Source organism: Salmo salar, chromosome 06 (genome assembly GCF_965601325.2).
Source record: "Salmo salar chromosome 06, fSalSal1, whole genome shotgun sequence".
In the NCBI taxonomy this organism is placed as follows: Eukaryota; Metazoa; Chordata; class Actinopteri; order Salmoniformes; family Salmonidae; genus Salmo; species Salmo salar.
In genome coordinates, this window is record NC_138296.1 from 96,967,501 (window position 1) to 96,994,055 (window position 26,555).

Here is a 26,555-nt window from a genome sequence, read left to right on the forward strand (position 1 = left end):
TGGTCCTGTTCCCTCCCAGTAGTGGTCCTGTTCCCTCCCAGTAATAGGTGGTGGTCCTGTCCCCTCCCAGTAATGGGTTGTGGTCCTGTTCCCTCTCAGTAGTGGGTTGGGGTCCTGTTCCCTCTCAGTAGTGGGTTGTGGTCCTGTTCCCTCCCAGTAGTGGGTTGTGGTCCTGTTCCCTCCCAGTAGTGGTCCTGTTCCCTCCCAGTAGTGGTCCTGTTCCCTCCCAGTAGTGGTCCTGTTCCCTCCCAGTAGTGGGTTGTGGTCCTGTTCCCTCCCAGTAGTGGGTTGTGGTCCTGTTCCCTCCCAGTAGTGGTCCTGTTCCCTCCCAGTAGTGGGTGGTGGTCCTGTTCCCTCCCAGTAGTGGGTTGTGGTCCTGTTCCCTCCCAGTAGTGGGTTGTGGTCCTGTTCCCTCCCAGTAGTGGGTTGTGGTCCTGTTCCCTCCCAGTAGTGGTCCTGTTCCCTCCCAGTAGTGGTCCTGTTCCCTCCCAGTAGTGGGTGGTGGTCCTGTTCCCTCCCAGTAGTGGGTTGTGGTCCTGTTCCCTCCCAGTAGTGGTCCTGTTCCCTCCCAGTAGTGGGTTGTGGTCCTGTTCCCTCCCAGTAGTGGTCCTGTTCCCTCCCAGTAGTGGTCCTGTTCCCTCCCAGTAGTGGGTTGTGGTCCTGTTCCCTCCCAGTAGTGGGTTGTGGTCCTGTTCCCTCCCAGTAGTGGTCCTGTTCCCTCCCAGTAGTGGTCCTGTTCCCTCCCAGTAGTGGTCCTGTTCCCTCCCAGTAGTGGTCCTGTTCCCTCCCAGTAGTGGTCCTGTTCCCTCCCAGTAGTGGGTGGTGGTCCTGTTCCCTCCCAGTAGTGGGTTGTGGTCCTGTTCCCTCCCAGTAGGGGTCCTGTTCCCTCCCAGTAGTGGTCCTGTTCCCTCCCAGTAGTGGGTTGTGGTCCTGTTCTCTCCCAGTAGTGGGTTGTGGTCCTGTTCTCTCCCAGTAGTGGTCCTGTTCCCTCCCAGTAGTGGGTTGTGGTCCTGTTCCCTCCCAGTAGTGGGTTGTGGTCCTGTTCCCTCCCAGTAGTGGTCCTGTTCCCTCCCAGTAGTGGGTTGTGGTCCTGTTCCCTCCCAGTAGTGGGTTGTGGTCCTGTTCCCTCCCAGTAGTGGGTTGTGGTCCTGTTCCCTCCCAGTAGTGGTCCTGTTCCCTCCCAGTAGTGGGTTGTGGTCCTGTTCCCTCCCAGTAGTGGTCCTGTCCCCTCCCAGTAGTGGTCCTGTTCCCTCCCAGTAGTGGGTTGTGGTCCTGTTCTCTCCCAGTAGTGGGTTGTGGTCCTGTTCCCTCCCAGTAGTGGGTTGTGGTCCTGTTCCCTCCCAGTAGTGGTCCTGTTCCCTCCCAGTAGTGGTCCTGTTCCCTCCCAGTAATGGGTTGGGGTCCTGTTCCCTCCCAGTAGTGGTCCTGTTCCCTCCCAGTAGTGGGTGGTGGTCCTGTTCCCTCCCAGTAGTGGGTAGTGGTCCTGTTCCCTCCCAGTAGTGGTCCTGTTCCCTCCCAGTAGTGGTCCTGTCCCCTCCCAGTAGTGGTCCTGTTCCCTCCCAGTAGTGGTCCTGTTCCCTCCCAGTAGTGGGTGGTGGTCCTGTTCCCTCCCAGTAGTGGGTTGTGGTCCTGTTCCCTCCCAGTAGTGGTCCTGTTCTCTCCCAGTAGTGGGTTGTGGTCCTGTTCCCTCCCAGTAGTGGTCCTGTTCTCTCCCAGTAGTGGGTTGTGGTCCTGTTCCCTCCCAGTAGTGGGTTGTGGTCCTGTTCCCTCCCAGTAGTGGTCCTGTTCCCTCCCAGTAGTGGGTTGTGGTCCTGTTCCCTCCCAGTAGTGGGTAGTGGTCCTGTCCCCTCCCAGTAGTGGTCCTGTTCCCTCCCAGTAGTGGTCCTGTTCCCTCCCAGTAGTGGGTTGTGGTCCTGTTCCCTCCCAGTAGTGGGTTGTGGTCCTGTTCCCTCCCAGTAGTGGTCCTGTTCCCTCCCAGTAGTGGTCCTGTTCCCTCCCAGTAGTGGGTTGTGGTCCTGTTCCCTCCCAGTAGTGGGTTGTGGTCCTGTTCTCTCCCAGTAGTGGTCCTGTTCCCTCCCAGTAGTGGTCCTGTTCCCTCCCAGTAGTGGGTTGTGGTCCTGTTCCCTCCCAGTAGTGGGTTGTGGTCCTGTTCCCTCCCAGTAGTGGTCCTGTTCCCTCCCAGTAGTGGTCCTGTTCCCTCCCAGTAGTGGGTTGTGGTCCTGTCCCCTCCCAGTAGTGGGTTGTGGTCCTGTTCCCTCCCAGTAGTGGTCCTGTTCCCTCCCAGTAGTGGGTTGGGGTCCTGTTCCCTCCCAGTAGTGGTCCTGTTCCCTCCCAGTAGTGGTCCTGTCCCCTCCCAGTAATGGGTTGTGGTCCTGTTCCCTCTCAGTAGTGGGTTGTGGTCCTGTTCCCTCCCAGTAGTGGGTTGTGGTCCTGTTCCCTCCCAGTAGTGGTCCTGTTCCCTCCCAGTAATAGGTGGTGGTCCTGTCCCCTCCCAGTAATGGGTTGTGGTCCTGTTCCCTCTCAGTAGTGGGTTGGGGTCCTGTTCCCTCTCAGTAGTGGGTTGTGGTCCTGTTCCCTCCCAGTAGTGGGTTGTGGTCCTGTTCCCTCCCAGTAGTGGTCCTGTTCCCTCCCAGTAGTGGTCCTGTTCCCTCCCAGTAGTGGTCCTGTTCCCTCCCAGTAGTGGGTTGTGGTCCTGTTCCCTCCCAGTAGTGGGTTGTGGTCCTGTTCCCTCCCAGTAGTGGTCCTGTTCCCTCCCAGTAGTGGGTGGTGGTCCTGTTCCCTCCCAGTAGTGGGTTGTGGTCCTGTTCCCTCCCAGTAGTGGGTTGTGGTCCTGTTCCCTCCCAGTAGTGGGTTGTGGTCCTGTTCCCTCCCAGTAGTGGTCCTGTTCCCTCCCAGTAGTGGTCCTGTTCCCTCCCAGTAGTGGGTGGTGGTCCTGTTCCCTCCCAGTAGTGGGTTGTGGTCCTGTTCCCTCCCAGTAGTGGTCCTGTTCCCTCCCAGTAGTGGGTTGTGGTCCTGTTCCCTCCCAGTAGTGGTCCTGTTCCCTCCCAGTAGTGGTCCTGTTCCCTCCCAGTAGTGGGTTGTGGTCCTGTTCCCTCCCAGTAGTGGGTTGTGGTCCTGTTCCCTCCCAGTAGTGGGTTGTGGTCCTGTTCCCTCCCAGTAGTGGTCCTGTTCCCTCCCAGTAGTGGTCCTGTTCCCTCTCAGTAGTGGGTTGTGGTCCTGTTCCCTCCCAGTAGTGGGTTGTGGTCCTGTTCCCTCCCAGTAGTGGGTTGTGGTCCTGTTCCCTCCCAGTAGTGGGTTGTGGTCCTGTTCCCTCCCAGTAGTGGTCCTGTTCCCTCCCAGTAGTGGGTTGTGGTCCTGTTCCCTCCCAGTAGTGGGTTGTGGTCCTGTTCCCTCCCAGTAGTGGTCCTGTTCCCTCCCAGTAGTGGTCCTGTTCCCTCCCAGTAGTGGGTTGTGGTCCTGTTCCCTCCCAGTAGTGGGTTGTGGTCCTGTTCCCTCCCAGTAGTGGGTCGTGGTCCTGTTCCCTCCCAGTAGTGGTCCTGTTCCCTCCCAGTAGTGGGTAGTGGTCCTGTTCCCTCCCAGTAGTGGTCCTGTTCCCTCCCAGTAGTGGTCCTGTTCCCTCCCAGTAGTGGATGGTGGTCCTGTTCCCTCCCAGTAGTGGGTGGTGGTCCTGTTCCCTCCCAGTAGTGGTCCTGTTCCCTCCCAGTAGTGGTCCTGTTCCCTCCCAGTAGTGGGTTGTGGTCCTGTTCCCTCCCAGTAGTGGTCCTGTTCCCTCCCAGTAGTGGGTTGTGGTCCTGTTCCCTCCCAGTAGTGGGTTGTGGTCCTGTTCCCTCCCAGTAGTGGGTCGTGGTCCTGTTCCCTCCCAGTAGTGGTCCTGTTCCCTCCCAGTAGTGGTCCTGTCCCCTCCCAGTAGTGGTCCTGTTCCCTCCCAGTAGTGGTCCTGTTCCCTCCCAGTAGTGGGTGGTGGTCCTGTTCCCTCCCAGTAGTGGGTTGTGGTCCTGTTCCCTCCCAGTAGTGGTCCTGTTCCCTCCCAGTAGTGGGTTGTGGTCCTGTTCCCTCCCAGTAGTGGTCCTGTTCCCTCCCAGTAGTGGTCCTGTTCCCTCCCAGTAGTGGGTTGTGGTCCTGTTCCCTCCCAGTAGTGGGTTGTGGTCCTGTTCCCTCCCAGTAGTGGGTTGTGGTCCTGTTCCCTCCCAGTAGTGGTCCTGTTCCCTCCCAGTAGTGGTCCTGTTCCCTCCCAGTAGTGGGTTGTGGTCCTGTTCTCTCCCAGTAGTGGGTTGTGGTCCTGTTCTCTCCCAGTAGTGGGTTGTGGTCCTGTTCCCTCCCAGTAGTGGTCCTGTTCCCTCCCAGTAGTGGTCCTGTTCCCTCCCAGTAGTGGGTTGTGGTCCTGTTCTCTCCCAGTAGTGGGTTGTGGTCCTGTTCTCTCCCAGTAGTGGTCCTGTTCCCTCCCAGTAGTCGGTGGTGGTCCTGTTCCCTCCCAGTAGTGGGTTGGGGTCCTGTTCCCTCCCAGTAGTGGTCCTGTCCCCTCCCAGTAGTGGGTTGTGGTCCTGTTCCCTCCCAGTAGTGGGTTGTGGTCCTGTTCTCTCCCAGTAGTGGTCCTGTTCCCTCCCAGTAGTGGGTTGTGGTCCTGTTCTCTCCCAGTAGTGGTCCTGTTCCCTCCCAGTAGTGGGTTGTGGTCCTGTTCCCTCCCAGTAGTGGGTTGTGGTCCTGTCCCCTCCCAGTAGTGGTCCTGTTCCCATATTAATATTAACACCATATTAATGCCCATGATTTTGTAATGAGATGTATGACGACAAGGTGTCCACATACTTTTGGTCATGTAGTGTTTTAATTTTTTTTTTTTTTAATATATTTAAAATCTTTCCAAATTAGATGAAACATTTGATAGTTCTGACACGTCATTGTTCTTCACATCACGCTGTGTGTTTGGCTTTCACACATCTTTATATTGTGACGCTTTTACACAACAACAATGTAGGGAGAGAGAGTAGGTTGCTATGGTGAAAATTAAAGTGCTGGTGTATTTAGTTAGACGTAATGTACAGTACCAGTCAAAAGTTACTCATTCCAGTTTTTCTTTGATTTTTGTTGTTTTCTTCGTTGTAAAATAATATTTTGGACATCAAAACTATGAAATAACACATATGGAATCATGTAGTAACCAAAATATATTTTATATTTGAGATTCTTCAACGTAGTCAACCTTTGCCTTGATGACAGCTTTGCACACTCTTGGCGTTCTCTCAACCAGCTTCACCTGGAATGCTTTTCCAACAGTTTTTGAAGGAGTTCCCACCGATGCTGAGCACTTATTGGCTGCTTTTCCTTCACTCTGCGGTCCAACTCATCCCAAACCATCTCAATTGGGTTGAGGTCAGGTGATTGTGGAGGCCAGGTCATCTGATGCAGCACTCCATCACTCTCCTTCTTGGTCAAATAGCCCTTACACAGCCTAGAGGTGTGTTGGGTCATTGTCCTGTTGAAAAACAAATCCCACTAAGCGCAAACCAGATGGGATGGTGTATCGCAGCGGTAGCCATGCTGGTTATGTGTGCCTTGAGTTCAAAATAAATTGCAGACGGTGTCACTAACAATGCACCATCACACCACCGCCTCCTCCATGCTTCACGGTGGGAACCACACATGCGGAGATCATCCATCCACTTACTCTGCGTCTCACAAAGACACGGCAGTTGAAACCAAAAATTTCAAATTTGTATTCATCAGACAAAATGATTTAGACAAGTCTCTTCTTCTTATTGGTGTCCTTTAGTAGTGGTTTCTTTGCAGCAATTCGACCATGAAGGCCTGATTCACACAGTCTCCTCTGAACAGTTGATGTTGAGATGTGTCTGTTATTTGAACTCTGAAGCATTTATTTGGGCTGGTAACTCTAACTTATCCTCTGCAGCAGAGGTAACTCTAGGTCTTCCTTTCCTGTGGCGGTCCTCATGAGAGCCAGTTTCATCATAGCGCTTGATGGTTTTTGCAACTGCACTTGAAGAAACTTTCAAAGTTATTGACATTTTCTGGAATGACTGACCTTCATGCCTTAAAATAATGATGGACTGTTCTTGCCATAATAGGGCTATCTTCTGTATACCAACCTTACCTTGTCACATCACAACTGATTGGCTGAAATACATTAAGAAGGAAAGAAATTCCACAAATTAACTTTTAACAAGGCACATCTGTTAATTGAAATGCATTCCAGGTGATTACCTCATGAAGCTGGTTGAGAGAATGCCAAGAGTGTGCAAAGCTGTCATCAAGGCCAAGGGTGGCTACTTTGAAGAATCTCAAATATATTTTGATTTGTTTAACACTTTTTTGGTTACTACATGATTCCATATGTGTTATTTCATAGTTTTGATATCTTCACTATTATTCTACAATGTAGAAAATAGTCAAAATAAAGAACTTTTATTTACCTACTTATTCAAGAGTTAACTAAAAGTTTTGACTGGGACTGTGTGGATTTATATACAGTTGAAGTCGGAAGTTTACGTCCACTTAGGTTGGAGTCATTGTAACTTGTTTTTCAACCACTCCGCAAATTTCTTGTTAATTAACAAACTATAGTTTTGGCAAGTCGGTTAGGACATCTACTTTGTGCATGACACAAGTCATTTTTCCAACATATGTTTACAGACAGATTATTTCACTTATAATTCACTGTATCACAATTCCAGTGGGTCAGAAGTTCACATACACTAAGTTGACTGTGCCTTTAAACAGCTTGGAAAATTCCAGAATATGATGTCATGGCTTTAGAAGCTTCTGATAGGCTAATTGCCATCATTTGAGTCAATTGGAGGTGTACCTGTGGATGTATTTCAAGGCCTACCTTCAAACTCAGTGCCTCTTTGCTTGACATCATGGGAAAATCAAAAGAAATCAGCCAAGACCTCAGAAAAGAAATTGTAGACCTCCACAAGTCTGGTTCATCCTTGGGAGCAATTTCCAAATGCCTGAAGGTACCACGTTCATCTGTACAAACAATAGTACGCAAGTATAAACACCACACAGCCGTCATAACGCTCAGGAAGGAGACGCGTTCTGTCTCCTAGAGATGAACGTACTTTGGTGCGAAAAGTGCAAATCAATCCCAGAACAACAGCAAAGGACCTTGTGAAGATGCTGGAGGAAACAGGTACAAAAGTATCTATATCCACAGTAAAACGAGTCCTATATCGACATAACCTGAAAGGCCACTCAGCAAGGAAGAAGCCACTGCTCCAAAACCGCCATAAAAAAGCCAGACTACATTTTGCAACTGCACATGGGGACAAAGATTGTACTTTTTGGAGAAATGTCATCTGGTCTGATGAAACAAAAATAGATCTGTTTGGCCATAATGACCATCGTTATGTTTGGAGGAAAAAGGGGGAGGCTTGCAAGTTGAAGAACAGCATCCCAACCGTGAAGCACGGGGGTGGCAGCATCATGTTTTGGGGGTGCTTTGCTGCAGGAGGGACTGGTGCACTTCACAAAATAGATGGAATCATGAGGGAGGAAAATGATATATTGAAGCAACATCTCAAGACATCAGTCAGGAAGTTAAAGCTTGGTCGCAAAGTCAAGGTATTGGAGTGGCCATCATAAAGCCCTGACCTCAATCCCATAGAAAGTTTGTGTGCAGAACTGACAAAACGTGTGCGAGCAAGGAGGCCTACAAACCTGACTCAGTTACACCAGCTCTGTCAGGAGGAATGGGCCAAAATTCACCCGACTTATTGTGGGAAGCTTGTTGAAGGCTACCCAAAACATTTGACCCAAGTTAAGCAATTTAAAGGCAATGCTACCAAATACTAATTGAGTGCATGTAAACTTCTGACCCACTGGGAATGTGATGAAAGAAAATAAAAGCTGAAATAAACCCATTCTCTCTACTATTATTCTGACATTTCACATTCTTAAAATAAAGTGGTGATCCTAACTGACCTAAAACAGGGGATTGTTACTAGGATTAAATGTCAGGAATTGTGGAAAAACTGAGTTTAAATGTATTTGGCTAAGATATAGATCTATCTATCTATCATATATCTATCTATCATATATCTATCTATCTATCTATCTATCATATATCTATCTATCTATCTATCATATATCTATCTATCTTAGCCAAATACATTTCAATTCAGTTGTTGCTTCAATATATCCATATCATTTTCCTGCCTCATGATGCCATCTATATTTATTTATTTATTTATTTTTATTTATTTAAACATATTTGGGCGATTGGAAATAATCTACATTGATGGAAGCCACAATCCATCTGCAATATTAAAGCCATTCTACGGCAAATGTTTGTCTATGGAGAATGCATGGCTGTGTCCTATATGTTTTGAAGGGGTGTAATATTTACAATTTCACAAATATAGCCTGTCGTCTCTCATGTGACTTTATTGCCAGGTGAGTCTGAGGAAGTTTCACAGAACAATTTCACCTGTTTCTTACTCAGGCTGACCCCAAGGAGCTGATCCGATTGGTCACCCAGCACGTGATGGCCCATTCTGATTGGCCGGCGGACGTGGAGGAGTTGATTGGCCAGCTCCAGGTGTATAACGAGCGTCTGACAGACCTGACGCAGGCCCAGGTGTTGCAGGGGCTGGGACGTGGGGTGGACGTGAAAAGATTCAGTTCGGACGCGCACTACAAGAAACAGACCATACTGGGTCTGACTGAGTGAGTAGGGAGGAGGAGGAGGAGGAGGAGGGAGGGAGGGAGGGAGGGAGGAGGAGGGAGGAGGAGGAGGAGGGAGGAGGAGGAGGGAGGGAGGAGGAGGGAGGAGGAGGGAGGAGAGGGAGGAGGAGGAGGGAGGAGGAGGGAGGAGGAGGAGGAGGGAGGAGGGGAGACAGACTGGTAATCGCAGTCATTTTTACCCAGATTACTAGGTTTTTACCGAAATCAATGTTTGATGTGTGTGTGTTGCAGGACCCTGGATGACAGTGTGTGGAGGATCAGTCTGTCTCTAGCCCAACGCTACAGCATTCCCCTCTGGGACATCTACATGACTCACCTGGAATTCCTGTTCACTGACAGCGGGTAACACACACACACACACACCCTCTCTTTCTCTGTCTCTCTCTCAATTTCAATTTAAGGGTCTTTATTGGCATGAGAAACATATGTTAATCTAACCACATTGTCCGATTTCAAAAAGGCTTTACAGCGAAAAGCAAAACATTAGATTATGTTAGGAGAGTACATAGACACAAATAATCAGACACCCATTTTCCAAGCAAGCATATATGTCACAAAAACCCAAACCACAGCTAATTGCAGCACTAACCTTTGATGATCTTCATCAGATGACACTCCTAGGACATTATGTTATACAATACATGCATGTTTTGTTCAATCAAGTTCATATTTATATCAAAAAACAGCTTTTTACATTAGCATGTGACGTTCAGAACTAGCATACCCACCGCAAACTTCCGGAGAATTTACTAAATTACTCACGATAAACGTTCACAAAATACATAACAATTATTTTAAGAATTATAGATACAGAACTCCTTTATGCAATCGCGGTGTAAGATTTTAAAATAGCTTTTCGGCGAAAGCACATTTTGCAATATTCTGAGTACATAGCTCGGCCATCACGGCTAGATAATTTGACACCCACCAAGTTTGGGACAACCTAAACTCAGAATTACTATTAGAAAAATTGGATTACCTTTGCTCTTTCTTCGTCAGAATGCACTCCCAGGACTTCTACTTCAACAACAAATGTTGTTTTGGTTCCAAATAATCCATAGTTATATTCAAATAGCTCCGTTTTGTTCGTGCGTTCAGGTCACTATCCGAAGGGTGACGCGCGAGCGCATTTCGTGACAAAAAAATGCAAAATATTCCATTACCGTACTTAGAAGCATGTCAAACGCTGTTTAAAATCAATTTTTATGCTCTTTTTCTCGTAAAATAGCGATAATATTCCAACCGGGCAACGTTGTATTCATTCAGAGAGAGAAAGAAAAACATGGAGAAGTCTCGTGAATGCGCATCTCAGTCTCACTGTTACCAGGCTGACCACTCACAAACAGAGCTGTTGTACTTTGCCCAGAGACAGGAGACACGTCATTCCGCTTTCTGAACGCTTTAGAGAGCCAATGGAAGCCTTAGAAAGTGTCACGTTACAGCACAGATGCTGTAATGTCGATAGAGATGCAACAGAAGGACAACAAATTGTCAGACAGGGCACTTCCTGTATGGAATCTTCTCAGGTTTTGGCCTGCCATATGAGTTCTGTTATACTCACAGACACCATTCAAACAGTTTTAGAAACTTTAGAGTGTTTTCTATCCAAAGCCAATAATTATATGCATATTCTAGTTTCTGGGCAGGAGTAGTAACCAGATTAAATCGGGTACGTTTTTTATCCGGCCGTGAAAATACTGCCACCTATCCCAAAGAAGTTAAGATTGCCCAAGCAAGTGAAATAGATAATAAACAAAAATGAGAAAAGAAAACAATACAAATGAACAGTGAACATTACACTCACAAAAGTTCCAAAAGAATAAAAACATTTCAAATGTCATACTATGTCTATATACAGTGTTGTAACGATGTGCAAATAATTAAAGTATAAAAGGGAAAATAAATAAACATAAATATGGGTTGTATTTACAATGGTGTTTGTTCTTCACTGGTTGACCTTTTCTTGTGGCAACAGGTCACACATCTTGCTGCTGTGATGCAACACTGTGGTATTTCACCCAGTAGATATGGGACTTTATCAAAATTGGATTAGTTTTCTAATTCTTTGTGTATCTGTGTAATCTGAGGGAAATATGTCTCTCTAATATGGTCATACATTTGGCAGGTCATTTTCTCTTTCTTTGGTTGTGGACCACTGATGATATTATTTACACTAATGTCTCTTCCTCCTCCTCCTCCTCCTCTCAGTCTCTCTACCAAGGACATCGAGGGTCGTGTGGAAACCTTGGCTCTATTTGACTCTCTGAAATCAGAACCTGAGTCTTTCCACAGTCACATGTCTAAATATGTGTTGACTACTGTGGAAGGGACAGACCTGCCCAGGTACAAACACTCCTTCGTTCTGGTTCTTAACCTTTCTCCTCTGGGATACCCTCCCGTATTTCACAATGATCCTATATAATCAGATTGAGGTGAGAATTGTATGTGTATCCAGGGATTGAAATGAAGCTAATTCTTTACGTTAGGGATAGCAGCCTTCAGTGGCTCGTACTTTTCAGACTGAGCTAGTATAAAATGCCCCCCATCTAGCACCATGACAGTCTACAAGCCCAGCTGGCCAGTGTCCAGCTGGGTTATATCGACTGGAAGTCTATGGGTATCTGCTAGCATGCTATATCGACTGGAAGTCTATGGGTATCTGCTAGCATGCTATGCTATATCGACTGGAAGTCTATGGGTATCTGCTAGCATGCTATGTTATATCGACTGGAAGTCTATGGGTATCTGCTAGCATGCTATGTTATATCGACTGGAAGTCTATGGGTATCTGCTAGCATGCTATGTTATATCGACTGGAAGTCTATGGGTATCTGCTAGCATGCTATGTTTGATCGACTGGAAGTCTATGGGTATCTGCTAGCATGCTATGTTATATCGACTGGAAGTCTATGGGTATCTGCTAGCATGCTATGTTTGATCGACTGGAAGTCTATGGGTATCTGCTAGCATGCTATGTTATATCGACTGGAAGTCTATGGGTATCTGCTAGCATGCTATGTTATATCGACTGGAAGTCTATGGGTATCTGCTAGCATGCTATGATTGTATCCAAATAGACATCCAGTCATTGTGTTCATGCTAGTTAGCTAATTCCTTCAAACTGTACTCAGATACATCAAAATAGTATCCACAAGTTTTTCCTCATTGCCAAAATCCCGAAGTAACTGTTTTAAAAGGTCCATCCATTAAAGTTGATTCTCCTCTCCCTGATTCTCCTCTCCCTGATTCTCCTCTCCCTGATTCTCCTCTCCCTGATTCTCCTCTCCTCTCCCTGATTCTCCTCTCCTCTCCCTGATTCTCCTCTCCCTGATTCTCCTCTCCCTGATTCTTCTCTCCTCTCCCTGATTCTCTCCTCTCCCTGATTCTCTCCTCTCCCTGATTCTCTCCTCTCCCTGATTCTCCTCTCCTCTCCCTGATTCTTCTCTCCTCTCCCTGATTCTCTCCTCTCCCTGATTCTCCTCTCCCTGATTCTCCTCTCCCTGATTCTCTCCTCTCCCTGATTCTCTCCTCTCCCTGATTCTCTCCTCTCCCTGATTCTCTCCTCTCCCTGATTCTCTCCTCTCCCTGATTCTCTCCTCTCCCTGATTCTCTCCTCTCCCTGATTCTCCTCTCCCTGATTCTCCTCTCCCTGATCCTCTCCTCTCCCTGATTCTCCTCTCCCTGATTCTCCTCTCCCTGATTCTCCTCTCCTGATTCTCTCCTCTCCCTGATTCTCTCCTCTCCCTGATTCTCTCCTCTCCCTGATTCTCCTCTCCCTGATTCTCCTCTCCCTGATTCTCCTCTCTTCTCCCTGATTCTCTCCTCTCCCTGATTCTCCTCTCCCTGATCCTCTCCTCTCCCTGATTCTCCTCTGCTCTGCTTGTCCTCTCTAGGTTGTTGTATTACTATACTCTGATTGTCCTCTCTAAGTTGTTATATATACTCTGCTCTGCTTGTCCTCTCTAGGTTGTTGTATTTCTATACTCTGTTGGAGGAGTGTGGTTGTGGATCATACTGCTCTTCCGTCATCACCCCTGACACTCACATCAAACTGCTCAAGAAGCTTCGCTCCGTCACTACCGGTAAGGAAACCGCCACGGTCACTAGTTTAGACCAGGGCCCTGTGGCACCCTATTCCCTATGCAGTGCACTAGTTTAGACCAGGGCTCTATGGCACCCTATTCCCTATGCAGTGCACTACTTTAGACCAGGGCTCTATGGTGTGTGTGTGTCGTTCCGCCCGTGTGTTCTGAACTCGACAGGAAGTTGTCAACAGTATTTTCACGCCATCACTTCCTCCCCTCCTGTCCCTCATACCACCAGCCCTTCCACAACACACGCCAGTGGAGGCTGGTGACTTCAACAGCACCGCAACTGTAGCTATTGGCAGTGTGGCAAACGACATCATTAACGCACTTGATAAAAAGCAACATTGTGCTGCTCTGTTTGTGGATTTATCAAAAGGCCTTTGATTCAGTTGACCATAAATTGTCGCTAGCTAGACTCGGTAACATTGGTCTCAGTGAAGGGGGCAGTAAATTGGTTTAGTGTCACGAGAATATTCAATCCCAATGATAATAACTAACAATCAATAAGCTTTGACTAATTCCCCAGAGGTTTGTAAGACACTGGGTTTAATAATAACTAGTCAAAGACTCAGCTTTCTGCAAAAGGTTCATAACAGTTTATTCACGAGAACGTTTCTGAAGTTCATAATACCAAGACATTCATTTTATAACTCACTTCCTATTTACGCACATACCTCCACACAAACAGTAGATAGATATCCTACGCACATACATACACACTTTGAGTTCATTGAGTTCTCACCACTGTTTATCACTACCCAGCAGCACTGTCTGTTCCATTTCCCCCCCGAGATTAGAGGAACCTTGAAAAGGACTCCCTGTCCTATCATAAGTTTCTCAGAGTTCTAGCCAGGTCGGGTCAAACACAGTTGAATTGTTCCCGGTATTTTCTTAGACACACACACATTTCTATCCCTCACATCTCTGCCAAACCTTATTGGACTTATGTTTTAGTACTTTAATCTTCCATTATACATGCTACATAAACTAATAATCACTAATAGTTACGTTTCAGGGTGGAATCCTTTAATCATTACCTTTTTAAGCATATAATTCCCTTATCATTTAGGAACTAATCTTTCTGACAGAACACAATGTGTATATACTGACAATCACAAGTCTAAGCTGTCTAGAGATTAATAGAGGTGTCCCCCAGGGTTCCATTTTAGCTCCCGCGTTGTTCTCAATTTGTATTAATGATTTGGGAAATGGGATGCAACCAGCAAAGTTACATCTATATGCAGATGATACAGTCATATATTCATGTGCTCCTTCTCTGGGTCAGGCTGTTGAAGAGCTCCCAGACTGCTTTTCAGTCAACTGCAGGCCTCCCTTTCTGGCCTCAAACTGGCCTTGAATGTACCAAAAAAAACTAAATTCATGACTATTTTACCAGAGCTAGAAGTCTGCCAGAGAACGTTAGCATTGTCACATCTGGTGGCTTATTGATTCAGTGTCATCCTACAAATACCAAGGTATATGATTGGATGACAAGTTGTCCTTTAAAGTTCACGTGGATAATCTTGTGACAAAGCTTAAATTGAAATTGGGTTTTTATTTTCGTAATAAGGCTTTCTTCCCACTTATGGCTAGAACAGCCTCCTCTGTCTTATAGAGACTGGACTCTGTTTATCATACAGCCTCCTCTGTCTACCAGAGACTGGACTCTGTTTATCATACAGCCTCCTCTGTCTACCAGAGACTGGACTCTGTTTATCATACAGCCTCCTCTGTCTACCAGAGACTGGACTCTGTTTATCATACAGCCTCCTCTGTCTACCAGAGACTGGACTCTGTTTATCATACAGCCTCCTCTGTCTACCAGAGACTGGACTCTGTTTATCATGCAGCCTCCTCTGTCTTATCAGAGACTGGACTCTGTTTATCATACAGCCTCCTCTGTCTTATAGAGACTGGACTCTGTTTATCATACAGCCTCCTCTGTCTTATAGAGACTGGACTCTGTTTATCATACAGCCTCCTCTGTCTTATAGAGACTGGACTCTGTTTATCATACAGCCTCCTCTGTCTACCAGAGACTGGACTCTGTTTATCATACAGCCTCCTCTGTCTTATAGAGACTGGACTCTGTTTATCATACAGCCTCCTCTGTCTACCAGAGACTGGACTCTGTTTATCATACAGCCTCCTCTGTCTTAGAGACTGGACTCTGTTTATCATACAGCCTCCTCTGTCTTATAGAGACTGGACTCTGTTTATCATACAGCCTCCTCTGTCTTATAGAGACTGGACTCTGTTTATCATACAGCCTCCTCTGTCTTACTAGAGACTGGACTCTGTTTATCATACAGCCTCCTCTGTCTACCAGAGGCTGGACTCTGTTTATCATACAGCCTCCTCTGTCTACCAGAGACTGGACTCTGTTTATCATGCAGCCTCCTCTGTCTACCAGAGGCTGGACTCTGTTTATCATGCAGCCTCCTCTGTCTACCAGAGGCTGGACTCTGTTTTATCATACAGCCTCCTCTGTCTACCAGAGACTGGACTCTGTTTATCATACAGCCTCCTCTGTCTTATCAGAGACTGGACTCTGTTTATCATACAGCCTCCTCTGTCTTATAGAGACTGGACTCTGTTTATCATACAGCCTCCTCTGTCTACCAGAGACTGGACTATGTTTATCATACAGCCTCCTCTGTCTTACAGAGACTGGACTCTGTTTATCATGCAGCCTCCTCTGTCTACCAGAGACTGGACTCTGTTTATCATACAGCCTCCTCTGTCTTACAGAGACTGGACTCTGTTTATCATACAGCCTCCTCTGTCTTACCAGAGACTGGACTCTGTTTATCATGCAGCCTCCTCTGTCTACCAGAGACTGGACTCTGTTTATCATACAGCCTCCTCTGTCTACCAGAGACTGGACTCTGTTTATCATACAGCCTCCTCTGTCTTACTAGAGACTGGACTATGTTTATCATACAGCCTCCTCTGTCTTATAGAGACTGGACTCTGTTAATCTAGGCATCCTTGAGCTTTATTACAAATGCAGAGTCACTCACCAAATGGTAGGTAGGACCTCACTCTATATATATATATATATATATATATATATATATATATATATATATATATATATATATTTACATGCGCAGAAAGATACATTTGTATGTGTTCATCTACAAAGGCCTTTTGGGTAAACTCCCTCTTTACCTCTGTAGTCTGGTCTCCTTCACCACCAACAGTTACCATACCTGGTCTAATTGCTATGTTACCATACCCGTCTGCTGGGTGGTTGCTACGTTACCATACCCGGTCTGCTAGGTGGTTGCTATGTTACCATACCTGGTCTGCTAGGTGGTTGCTACGTTACCATACCCGGTCTGCTAGGTGGTTGCTATGTTACCATACCTGGTCTGCTAGGTGGTTGCTACGTTACCATACCCGGTCTGCTAGGTGGTTGCTACGTTACCATACCCGGTCTGCTAGGTGGTTGCTACGTTACCATACCCGGTCTGTTAGGTGGTTGCTATGTTACCATACCCGGTCTGCTAGGTGGTTGCTATGTTACCATACCCGGTCTGCTAGGTGGTTGCTATGTTACCATACCCGGTCTGCTAGGTGGTTGCTATGTGACCATACCCTGGTGTGTTAGGTGGTTGCTATGTTACCATACCTGGTCTGCTAGCTGGTTGCTATGTTACCATACCCGGTCTGCTGGGTGGTTGCTATGTTACCATACCCGGTCTGCTAGGTGGTTGCTATGTTACCATACCCGGTCTGTTAGGTGGTTGCTATGTTACAATACCCGGTCTGCTGGGTGGTTGCTATGTTACAATACCCGGTCTGCTAGGTGGTTGCTATGTTACAATACCCGGTCTGCTAGGTGGTTGCTATGTTACCATACCCGGTCTGCTATGGGTTGCTATGTTACAATACCCGGTCTGCTGGGTGGTTGCTATGTTACAATACCCGGTCTGTTAGGTGGTTGCTATGTTACCATACCCGGTCTGTTAGGTGGTTGCTATGTTACAATACCCGGTCTGCTGGGTGGTTGCTATGTTAGCATACCCGGTCTGTTAGGTGGTTGCTATGTTACAAAACCCGGTCTGCTGGGTGGTTGCTATGTTACCATACCCGGCCTGCTGGGTGGTTGCTATGTTACCATACCCGGCCTGCTGGGTGGTTGCTATGTTACCATACCCGGCCTGCTGGGTGGTTGCTATGTTACCATACCCGGCCTGCTGGGTGGTTGCTATGTTACCATACCCGGCCTGCTGGGTGGTTGCTATGTTACCATACCCGGCCTGCTGGGTGGTTGCTATGTTACCATACCCGGCCTGCTGGGTGGTTGCTATGTTACCATACCCGGCCTGCTGGGTGGTTGCTATGTTACCATACCCGGTCTGCTAGGTGGTTGCTATGTTACCATACCCGGCCTGCTGGGTGGCTGCTACTTCAAGTCCCCAGGACATTCACAGTATTAGTGAAGACTGCCTTCTCTTCTTGTGCACCAGAGGCATGGAACAGTCTACAAGCCATGCTTCATCTAGATATGTTAGTGCCCCTGAATGAATTTAAAATATTGATGGGAGACTCTGTTACGGAGGAGTGTAAATGCTTTTTTATGCTGGATCATGTTGTTGTATTGTTGTATGTTTGAATGATGTAATGTATTGATTGTTGCTGACTTCTTATCCAGGTCTCCCTTGATAAAGATACTGTGGGTCTCAATGGGCTTTTCCTGGTTAAATAAAGGTTAAATATATATATTTTTGATTCATTATTTCACTGTGTCGGCTTGGTCCTCCGCTTCCTCTTCCTCCGCTAACTGGAAATCGCCTATCCTGAGGCTGCATATATTGTAGCTGTGGACTTTACAAAGCGTTTTCCTCAGATTGTCTTTATTAAACACATCACCTGGGCTATTCGCTCATCAATAATTATTGATCATTGCTACTCCCCCTTCCAGGACGGCTACAAGGCCCTCCCCCGCCCTCCCTTTGGCAAATCAGATCACACCTCCATTCTTCTCCTCCCTTCCTATAGGCAGAAACAGATGCCTCTCACATGTCCTCAACTGGCAGCTTCATTAAATAGTACCCACAAAACACCAGTCTCAACGTCAACAGTGAAGATGCGACTCCGGGATGCTGGCCTTCTAGGCAGAGTTCCTCTGTCCAGTGTCTGTGTTCTTTTGCCCATCTTAATCTGTTCTTTTTATTGCCCAGTCTGAGATATGACTTTTTCATTACAACTCTGCCTAGAAGGCCAGCATCCCGGAGTCGCATCTTCACTGTTGACGTTGAGACTGGTGTTTTGTGGGTACTATTTAACGAAGCTGCCAGTTGAGGACTTGTGAGGTGTCTGTTTCTCAAGCTAGACACTCTAATGTACTTGTCCTCTTGCTCAGTTGTGCACCGGGGCCTCCCACTCCTCTTTCTATTCTGGTTAGAGCCAGTTTGTACTGTTCTGTGAAGGGAGTAGTACACAGCGTTGTACGAGAATAGACTGACAAGTTTCAGAAGAAAGTTCATTGTTTCTGGCCATTTTGAGCCTGTAATCGAACCCATAAATGCTGATGCTCCAGATACTCAACTAGTCTAAAGAAGGCCAGTTTTATTGCTTCTTTAATCAGCACAACAGTTTTCAGCTGTGCTAACATAATCGCAAAAGGGTTTTCTAATGATCAATTAGCCTTTTAAAATGATAAACTTGGATTAGCTAACACAACGTGCCATTGGAACACAGGAGTGATGGTTGCTGATAATGGGCCTCTGAACGCCTATGTAGATATTTCATTAAAAACTCTGTCGTTTTCCAGCTACAATAGTCATTTACAACATTAACAATGTCAACACTATATTTCTGATCAATTTGACGTTATTTTAATGGACAACATTTTTTTGCTTTTCTTTCAAAAACAAGGACATTTCTACGTGACCCCAAACTTTTGCGTGGTAGTGTATATATATATATTTATATATGTAATTTTAACTTTATATGTACGTTAGATAACTGTTCCTTCTGTTATGGTATATATATAATATAACGTTATATATATCTGTTCCCTCAGGGCTGGACTACCGTAAAATGACCGATGAGGTGTCGGACCCCCTGGCCGCTCTGGAACCTGTTCTAACCAGTCAGAATGTCCTGTCCATCTCCAAACTGGCCAATCGGCTCCCTCGCCCTGGAGGGGGTGTGGTTTCTGCTAGCGCAGTGCACGCAACCTGGCTAAGGAAGCTGTTCTGGAGAGGAGACCCACAGGTATTTATTAATCTACCTGGCTAGGGAAGGTGTTCTGGAGGATAGACCCACAGGTATTTATTAATCTACCTGGCTAGGGAAGGTGTTCTGGAGGATAGACCCACAGGTATTTATTAATCTACCTGGCTAGGGAAGGTGTTCTGGAGGATAGACCCACAGGTATTTATTAATCTACCTGGCTAGGGAAGGTGTTCTGGAGAGGAGACCCACAGGTATTTATTAATCTACCTGGCTAGGGAAGGTGTTCTGGAGGATAGACCCACAGGTATTTATTAATCTACCTGGCTAGGGAAGGTGTTCTGGAGGATAGACCCACAGGTATTTATTAATCTACCTGGCTAGGGAAGGTGTTCTGGAGGATAGACCCACAGGTATTTATTAATCTACCTGGCTAGGGAAGGTGTTCTGGAGGATAGACCCACAGGTATTTATTAATCTACCTGGCTAGGGAAGGTGTTCTGGAGGATAGACCCACAGGTATTTATTAATCTACCTGGCTAGGGAAGGTGTTCTGGAGGATAGACCCACAGGTATTTATTAATCTACCTGGCTAGGGAAGGTGTTCTGGAGGATAGACCCACAGGTATTTATTAATCTACCTGGCTAGGGAAGGTGTTCTGGAGGATAGACCCACAGGTATTTATTAATCTACCTGGCTAGGGAAGGTGTTCTGGAGGATAGACCCACAGGTATTTATTAATCTACCTGGCTAGGGAAGGTGTTCTGGAGGGGAGACCCACAGGTATTTATTAATCTACCTGGCTAGGGAAGGTGTTCTGGAGGATAGACCCACAGGTATTTATTAATCTACCTGGCTAGGGAAGGTGTTCTGGAGGATAGACCCACAGGTATTTATTAATCTACCTGGCTAGGGAAGGTGTTCTGGAGGATAGACCCACAGGTATTTATTAATCTACCTGGCTAGGGAAGGTGTTCTGGAGGGGAGACCCACAGGTATTTATTCATCTACCTGGCTAGGGAAGGTGTTCTGGAGGATAGACCCACAGGTATTTATTAATCTACCTGGCTAGGGAAGGTGTTCTGGAGGATAGACCCACAGGTATTTATTAATCTACCTGGCTAGGGAAGGTGTTCTGGAGGATAGACCCACAGGTATTTATTAATCTACCTGGCTAGGGAAGGTGTTCTGGAGGGGAGACCCACAGGTATTTATTCATCTACCTGGCTAGGGAAGGTGTTCTGGAGGATAGACCCACAGGTATTTATTAATCTACCTGGCTAGGGAAGGTGTTCTGGAGGATAGACCCACAGGTATTTATTAATCTACCTGGCTAGGGAAGGTGTTCTGGAGGATAGACCCACAGGTATTTATTAATCTACCTGGCTAGGGAAGGTGTTCTGGAGGATAGACCCACAGGTATTTATTAATCTACCTGGCTAGGGAAGGTGTTCTGGAGGATAGACCCACAGGTATTTATTAATCTACCTGGCTAGGGAAGGTGTTCTGGAGGATAGACCCACAGGTATTTATTAATCTACCTGGCTAGGGAAGGTGTTCTGGAGGATAGACCCACAGGTATTTATTAATCTACCTGGCTAGGGAAGGTGTTCTGGAGGATAGACCCACAGGTATTTATTAATCTACCTGGCTAGGGAAGGTGTTCTGGAGGATAGACCCACAGGTATTTATTAATCTACCTGGCTAGGGAAGGTGTTCTGGAGGATAGACCCACAGGTATTTATTAATCTACCTGGCTAAGGAAGCTGTTCTGGAGGGGAGACCCACAGGTATTTATTAATCTACCTGGCTAGGGAAGGTGTTCTGGAGGATAGACCCACAGGTATTTATTAATCTACCTGGCTAGGGAAGGTGTTCTGGAGGATAGACCCACAGGTATTTATTAATCTACCTGGCTAGGGAAGGTGTTCTGGAGGATAGACCCACAGGTATTTATTAATCTACCTGGCTAGGGAAGGTGTTCTGGAGGATAGACCCACAGGTATTTATTAATCTACCTGGCTAGGGAAGGTGTTCTGGAGGATAGACCCACAGGTATTTATTAATCTACCTGGCTAGGGAAGGTGTTCTGGAGGATAGACCCACAGGTATTTATTAATCTACCTGGCTAGGGAAGGTGTTCTGGAGGATAGACCCACAGGTATTTATTAATCTACCTGGCTAGGGAAGGTGTTCTGGAGGATAGACCCACAGGTATTTATTAATCTACCTGGCTAGGGAAGGTGTTCTGGAGGATAGACCCACAGGTATTTATTAATCTACCTGGCTAGGGAAGGTGTTCTGGAGGATAGACCCACAGGTATTTATTAATCTACCTGGCTAGGGAAGCTGTTCTGGAGGGGAGACCCACAGGTATTTATTAATCTACCTGGCTAGGGAAGGTGTTCTGGAGGATAGACCCACAGGTATTTATTAATCTACCTGGCTAGGGAAGGTGTTCTGGAGGATAGACCCACAGGTATTTATTAATCTACCTGGCTAGGGAAGGTGTTCTGGAGGATAGACCCACAGGTATTTATTAATCTACCTGGCTAGGGAAGGTGTTCTGGAGGATAGACCCACAGGTATTTATTAATCTACCTGGCTAGGGAAGGTGTTCTGGAGGATAGACCCACAGGTATTTATTAATCTACCTGGCTAGGGAAGGTGTTCTGGAGGATAGACCCACAGGTATTTATTAATCTACCTGGCTAGGGAAGGTGTTCTGGAGGATAGACCCACAGGTATTTATTAATCTACCTGGCTAGGGAAGGTGTTCTGGAGGATAGACCCACAGGTATTTATTAATCTACCTGGCTAGGGAAGCTGTTCTGGAGGATAGACCCACAGGTATTTATTAATCTACCTGGCTAGGGAAGGTGTTCTGGAGGATAGACCCACAGGTATTTATTAATCTACCTGGCTAGGGAAGGTGTTCTGGAGGATAGACCCACAGGTATTTATTAATCTACCTGGCTAGGGAAGGTGTTCTGGAGGGGAGACCCACAGGTATTTATTAATCTACCTGGCTAGGGAAGCTGTTCTGGAGGATAGACCCACAGGTATTTATTAATCTACCTGGCTAGGGAAGGTGTTCTGGAGGATAGACCCACAGGTATTTATTAATCTACCTGGCTAGGGAAGGTGTTCTGGAGGATAGACCCACAGGTATTTATTAATCTACCTGGCTAGGGAAGGTGTTCTGGAGGGTAGACCCACAGGTATTTATTAATCTACCTGGCTAGGGAAGGTGTTCTGGAGGATAGACCCACAGGTATTTATTAATCTACCTGGCTAGGGAAGGTGTTCTGGAGGATAGACCCACAGGTATTTATTAATCTACCTGGCTAGGGAAGGTGTTCTGGAGGATAGACCCACAGGTATTTATTAATCTACCTGGCTAGGGAAGGTGTTCTGGAGGATAGACCCACAGGTATTTATTAATCTACCTGGCTAGGGAAGGTGTTCTGGAGGATAGACCCACAGGTATTTATTAATCTACCTGGCTAGGGAAGGTGTTCTGGAGGATAGACCCACAGGTATTTATTAATCTACCTGGCTAGGGAAGGTGTTCTGGAGGATAGACCCACAGGTATTTATTAATCTACCTGGCTAGGGAAGGTGTTCTGGAGGATAGACCCACAGGTATTTATTAATCTACCTGGCTAGGGAAGGTGTTCTGGAGGATAGACCCACAGGTATTTATTAATCTACCTGGCTAGGGAAGGTGTTCTGGAGGATAGACCCACAGGTATTTATTAATCTACCTGGCTAGGGAAGGTGTTCTGGAGGATAGACCCACAGGTATTTATTAATCTACCTGGCTAGGGAAGGTGTTCTGGAGGATAGACCCACAGGTATTTATTAATCTACCTGGCTAGGGAAGGTGTTCTGGAGGATAGACCCACAGGTATTTATTAATCTACCTGGCTAGGGAAGGTGTTCTGGAGGATAGACCCACAGGTATTTATTAATCTACCTGGCTAGGGAAGGTGTTCTGGAGGATAGACCCACAGGTATTTATTAATCTACCTGGCTAGGGAAGGTGTTCTGGAGGATAGACCCACAGGTATTTATTAATCTACCTGGCTAGGGAAGGTGTTCTGGAGGATAGACCCACAGGTATTTATTAATCTACCTGGCTAGGGAAGGTGTTCTGGAGGATAGACCCACAGGTATTTATTAATCTACCTGGCTAGGGAAGGTGTTCTGGAGGATAGACCCACAGGTATTTATTAATCTACCTGGCTAGGGAAGGTGTTCTGGAGGATAGACCCACAGGTATTTATTAATCTACCTGGCTAGGAAGGTTTTAATGTTGTAACTTAGTCACCTGGTTGTCTAGGTCTCTCCTTTTAGAGAATTTGAAGTTAGCGTAGCCTGAAGGTTTTAATGTTGTAACTTAGTCACCTGGTTGTCTAGGTCTCTCCTTTTAGAGAATTTGAAGTTAGCGTAGCCTGAAGGTTTTAATGTTGTAACTTAGTCACCTGGTTGTCTAGGTCTCTCCTTTTAGAGAATTTGAAGTTAGCGTAGCCTGAAGGTTTTAATGTTGTAACTTAGTTGTCAGAGTAGCAGGACCATTTTGATTAGCTACCTCTATATTCCTATGGTTTCCTTTTCCGACACATATTCATTTATGCAAATTGTAAATGTTTATCGTTCAAAAAAAGGATACGGATTATACAATATCTGATTGTTTAGCTTTCTAAGTAGGGGTCAGCCAGAATGTTGCGGCGTTGGGTTTGCCGTTTTATTAAACATTAAACTACATCTGTTAAACTCCGTCTGCCGAGGTGCCAGCGGGTTTTTCGCTCGCTGCTTCTTGATTGATCAATTAAGGTCACTAATTAGTAAGGATCTCCCCTCACCTGGTTGTCTAGGTCTCAGTAAGGATCTCCCCTCACCTGGTTGTCTAGGTCTCAGTAAGGAACTCTCCTCACCTGGTTGTCCAGGTCACTGTAAGGAACTCTCCTCACCTGGTTGTCTAGGTCTCCCCTCACCTGGTTGTCTAGGTCTCAGTAAGGAACTCTCCTCACCTGGTTGTCTAGGTCTCAGTAAGGACCTCCCATCACCTGGTTGTCTAGGTCTCAGTAAGGAACTCCCCTCACATGGTTGTCTAGGTCTCAGTAAGGAACTCTCCTCACCTGGTTGTCTAGGTCTCAGTAAGGAACTCCCCTCACCTGGTTGTCTAGGTCTCAGTAAGGACCTCCCATCACCTGGTTGTCTAGGTCTCAGTAAGGAACTCTCCTCACCTGGTTGTCTAGGTCTCAGTAAGGAACTCCCCTCACCTGGTTGTCCAGGTCTCAGTAAGGACCTCTCCTCACCTGGTTGTCCAGGTCACTGTAAGGAACTCTCCTCACCTGGTTGTCTAGGTCTCCCCTCACCTGGTTGTCTAGGTCTCAGTAAGGAACTCCCCTCACCTGGTTGTCTAGGTCTCAGTAAGGAACTCCCCTCACCTGGTTGTCTAGGTCTCAGTAAGGAACTCTCCTCACCTGGTTGTCTAGGTCTCCCCTCACCTGGTTGTCTAGGTCTCAGTAAGGACCTCCCCTCACCTGGTTGTCTAGGTGTCAGTAAGGAACTCCCCTCACCTGGTTGTCTAGGTCTCAGTAAGGAACTCCCCTCACCTGGTTGTCTAGGTCTCAGTAAGGAACTCTCCTCACCTGGTTGTCTAGGTCTCAGTAAGGAACTCCCCTCACCTGGTTGTCTAGGTCTCAGTAAGGACCTCCCCTCACCTGGTTGTCTAGGTCTCAGTAAGGAACTCCCCTCACCTGGTTGTCTAGGTCTCAGTAAGGAACTCCCCCTCACCTGGTTGTCTAGGTCTCAGTAAGGAACTCCCCTCACCTGGTTGTCTAGGTCTCCCCTCACCTGGTTGTCCAGGTCACTGTAAGGAACTCTCCTCACCTGGTTGTCTAGGTCTCAGTAAGGACCTCCCCTCACCTGGTTGTCCAGGTCTCAGTAAGGAACTCCCCTCACCTGGTTGTCTAGGTCTCAGTAAGGAACTCTCCTCACCTGGTTGTCTAGGTCTCCCCTCACCTGGTTGTCTAGGTCTCAGTAAGGAACTCTCCTCACCTGGTTGTCTAGGTCTCAGTAAGGAACTCCCCTCACCTGGTTGTCTAGGTCTCAGTAAGGAACTCCCCTCACCTGGTTGTCTAGGTCTCAGTAAGGAACTCCCCTCACCTGGTTGTCTAGGTCTCAGTAAGGAACTCCCCTCACCTGGTTGTCTAGGGCTCAGTAAGGACCTCCCCTCACCTGGTTGTCCAGGTCTCAGTAAGGACCTCCCCTCACCTGGTTGTCCAGGTCTCCCCTCACCTGGTTGTCTAGGTCTCAGTAAGGAACTCCCCTCACCTGGTTGTCTAGGTCTCCCCTCACCTGGTTGTCTAGGTCTCAGTAAGGAACTCCCCTCACCTGGTTGTCTAGGTCTCAGTAAGGAACTCTCCTCACCTGGTTGTCTAGGTCTCCCCTCACCTGGTTGTCTAGGTCTCAGTAAGGACCTCCCCTCACCTGGTTGTCCAGGTCTCAGTAAGGACCTCCCCTCACCTGGTTGTCTAGGTCTCAGTAAGGAACTCCCCTCACCTGGTTGTCTAGGTCTCCCCTCACCTGGTTGTCTAGGTCTCAGTAAGGACCTCCCCTCACCTGGTTGTCTAGGTCTCAGTAAGGAACTCTCCTCACCTGGTTGTCTAGGTCTCAGTAAGGAACTCTCCTCACCTGGTTGTCTAGGTCTCCCCTCACCTGGTTGTCTAGGTCTCAGTAAGGACCTCCCCTCACCTGGTTGTCTAGGTCTCAGTAAGGAACTCTCCTCACCTGGTTGTCTAGGTCTCAGTAAGGAACTCCCCTCACCTGGTTGTCTAGGTCTCAGTAAGGAACTCTCCTCACCTGGTTGTCTAGGTCTCAGTAAGGAACTCTCCTCACCTGGTTGTCTAGGTCTCAGTAAGGAACTCTCCTCACCTGGTTGTCTAGGTCTCAGTAAGGAACTCCCCTCACCTGGTTGTCTAGGTCTCAGTAAGGAACTCCCCTCACCTGGTTGTCTAGGTCTCAGTAAGGAACTCCCCTCACCTGGTTGTCTAGGTCTCAGTAAGGAACTCCCCTCACCTGGTTGTCTAGGTCTCCCCTCACCTGGTTGTCTAGGTCTCAGTAAGGACCTCTCCTCACCTGGTTGTCTAGGTCTCAGTAAGGAACTCTCCTCACCTGGTTGTCTAGGTCTCAGTAAGGACCTCTCCTCACCTGGTTGTCTAGGTCTCAGTAAGGAACTCTCCTCACCTGGTTGTCTAGGTCTCAGTAAGGAACTCTCCTCACCTGGTTGTCTAGGTCTCAGTAAGGAACTCTCCTCACCTGGTTGTCTAGGTCTCAGTAAGGAACTCCCCTCACCTGGTTGTCTAGGTCTCAGTAAGGAACTCCCCTCACCTGGTTGTCTAGGTCTCAGTAAGGAACTCTCCTCACCTGGTTGTCCAGGTCTCAGTAAGGACCTCCCCTCACCTGGTTGTCTAGGTCTCAGTAAGGACCTCCCCTCACCTGGTTGTCCAGGTCTCAGTAAGGACCTCTCCTCACCTGGTTGTCTAGGTCTCAGTAAGGAACTCCCC

At 47.1% G+C, this 26,555-nt stretch overlaps 1 protein-coding gene across 1 annotated transcript in view; it reads left to right on the forward strand.

Annotated features, from left to right (window-relative positions):
• The window catches only part of nbas (NBAS subunit of NRZ tethering complex), a 254,699-nt gene that overhangs the window by 201,203 nt on the left and 26,941 nt on the right, over positions 1-26,555 (forward strand). Inside the window, exons 41-45 of the mRNA XM_082977106.1 lie at positions 8,459-8,682; positions 8,932-9,042; positions 10,909-11,043; positions 12,667-12,782; positions 18,826-19,019. Of these exons, the coding sequence (XP_082833232.1) occupies positions 8,459-8,682; positions 8,932-9,042; positions 10,909-11,043; positions 12,667-12,782; positions 18,826-19,019 (780 nt within the window). The remainder of the gene's footprint in view (positions 1-8,458; positions 8,683-8,931; positions 9,043-10,908; positions 11,044-12,666; positions 12,783-18,825; positions 19,020-26,555) is intronic.